The 2,092-nt window shown below is 33.9% G+C and overlaps 1 protein-coding gene across 1 annotated transcript; it reads right to left on the reverse strand.

Moving 5' to 3' along the window:
- Positions 1-501: 501 nt before the first annotated feature.
- On the reverse strand, positions 502-1,275 carry LOC126891420 (uncharacterized). The gene is made up of 3 exons (XM_050660593.1): positions 1,042-1,275; positions 711-956; positions 502-621 (listed from the first exon to the last, which is right to left on the reverse strand). The coding sequence occupies exons 1-3, from the start codon at positions 1,273-1,275 to the stop codon at positions 502-504; spliced, it is 600 nt and encodes a 199-aa protein (XP_050516550.1).
- Positions 1,276-2,092: the final 817 nt, after the last annotated feature.

Genomic DNA, 2,092 nt, shown 5'->3' on the forward strand with positions numbered 1-2,092 from the left:
TTAATTAAAAATCACAGATAGGACAAGATTTTTTATATCAAACTTTTATTGAACTTATAACGAGACATTGTTTTACATATAAAAAAACTTAATATAGCTCTCTAATGTAAAAAAAATTTCTAACTTAAGAACCTGAGGGTCTTTGACAATATATTTCAGGTAATTTCTGGTTGGTATAACCTGATCCTGGATGGCCAGTAATGAACCCTCCGTTTCAGGGAACATCTTTCCTGATGTCAACCAATAGTTCGACGCTGTATTGTCGACATAGTCTTGGCTGACCTCATTGGAATGTCGCCCGTGCAGAGGTTTACCCATCCAGGTGCGCATTTTTTCGTCTTTAGTGAGGTGGTTTATGCGCATTTCTGGTTCCCTCAGTTTGATCGGTGTTGTGTCATCTACGGCGCAAATAGCGCGATGTAAAGTAGATGTCTCAGCTTGCAACTGAAAATAATTTCTTAAATTAGCAATTTGTTTATCTAATTGCTCACCTATTATATATTATATATTATTATTATTATAGAAATCGATAGGATTCCTTATCGGCTGTCTTATGGCTATATGACAGCCATCGATAGCACCAACTACACCAGTGATTCCTCGGGAACGCGCTTCAAACACCTACAAGTAATATTTTTAAGAACAGTGCCAAAGATAAACTACAGTAAATAAAAATATTTGTTATTGAATTATTAAAAAATTGTTCTTACATTTGCAGTTTGTAAAAGACTTTGCATATTTGGCCATCTGATAAATTGTGGAGTCAGGCGTCCTAATTCCATAATTATTTGTCTAAAAATTTTGTAACCGGAGCTCTTCGGCAAACCAAACCTATCTCCAGCAGCCAAAAAACTCTCTGGTTTGCTGAGCAAAAAAATTGTGAACATTAATTTCTTTTCCAATGGAATTATACGATCTTCCAATTGGTGGATATGTCCAACGCAATTCAAGAGTATCTGCAAATAGATAAGATATTATTAACTTATGAATCCTAATAATATATTATAGACATGACATTATTAATTTATTACACAATTTTACCTGGAAAGTAGCTCTGGACATCCGGAAATGCTCTCTAAATTGGATATCCGAATAGCGTGGGATTGTGTGTTCGAAATAATTTTCATTCCGAACAACTCGTCGTCGCATTTGTGGAACATTTTCAGCCGCATCCGCTACATTTGCAACTGCATTCACAACTTTAGGTATATTTTCGTCGCCCCCAAACAAAAAATCTGCTAGAATATTATCCTCCATATCTATTTCCATATCCATATCTATTTTAATTGAATGCTTATTCCAAGAACGGAATAACGATGCAAGAACAAAGAATTTTTATATTTTTAATTATACGTTAGAATTGGAATAAAAACAAAAAACTTAAAAACGTTGTTGAAAATAGGCGCCAAAAACACAAAGCCTCTATTCCTTGATCGAAGTGTCAAAGGTCAGTCGTTCACTAGTAAAAAAACTGTCAGCGATTTAGCGCAAATTACTCGGATTACACTCGGATTAATTCTGGTGAACGCGACCATTAATATCAAGAAAATGCATCGCGTCTTTTTTATATTAATAGTAATATGTAACACTCCTAATATAAAAGAAAGAATATATTTAACACATTTCCAAACATTATTTGAAGAACCTAACATTGGTTATGGGGCCCAGAAAGAGTAATGTGTTAAAGTTTATTTTTCAGTGTGAAACTTGTGAGGTTAATTTTCTGAAAATTAAATTCTGCTGCTAGGCGTGGTGTGTGAAAACATTAAATTGATAAGTATGGAAAATAAACACGGAATTATTCCATTCAATGGAAATGGATATGATAATTGGAAATTTCGTCTGTACTCTGTGTTGAAAGCAATGGATTTGGATGCTGTCTTACATGACGTACCGGCTGGTACCAGAGATGATGATTGGATTAAGAGGAATTATAAGGCCTGTATGGTGATAATTCAAAGTGTGGCAGACTCCCACTTAGATTATGTAAAAGAAACACAAGTAGCCTTTTAAATGATAACCAAATTTTTGAAATTTTAGAAAGAAGCTATTTTTAGCAAAAAAGGTATGTGCTCTAAATTTTACTTACTGA

This window comes from Diabrotica virgifera, chromosome 9, assembly GCF_917563875.1.
Source record: "Diabrotica virgifera virgifera chromosome 9, PGI_DIABVI_V3a".
NCBI lineage: Eukaryota > Metazoa > Arthropoda > Insecta > Coleoptera > Chrysomelidae > Diabrotica > Diabrotica virgifera.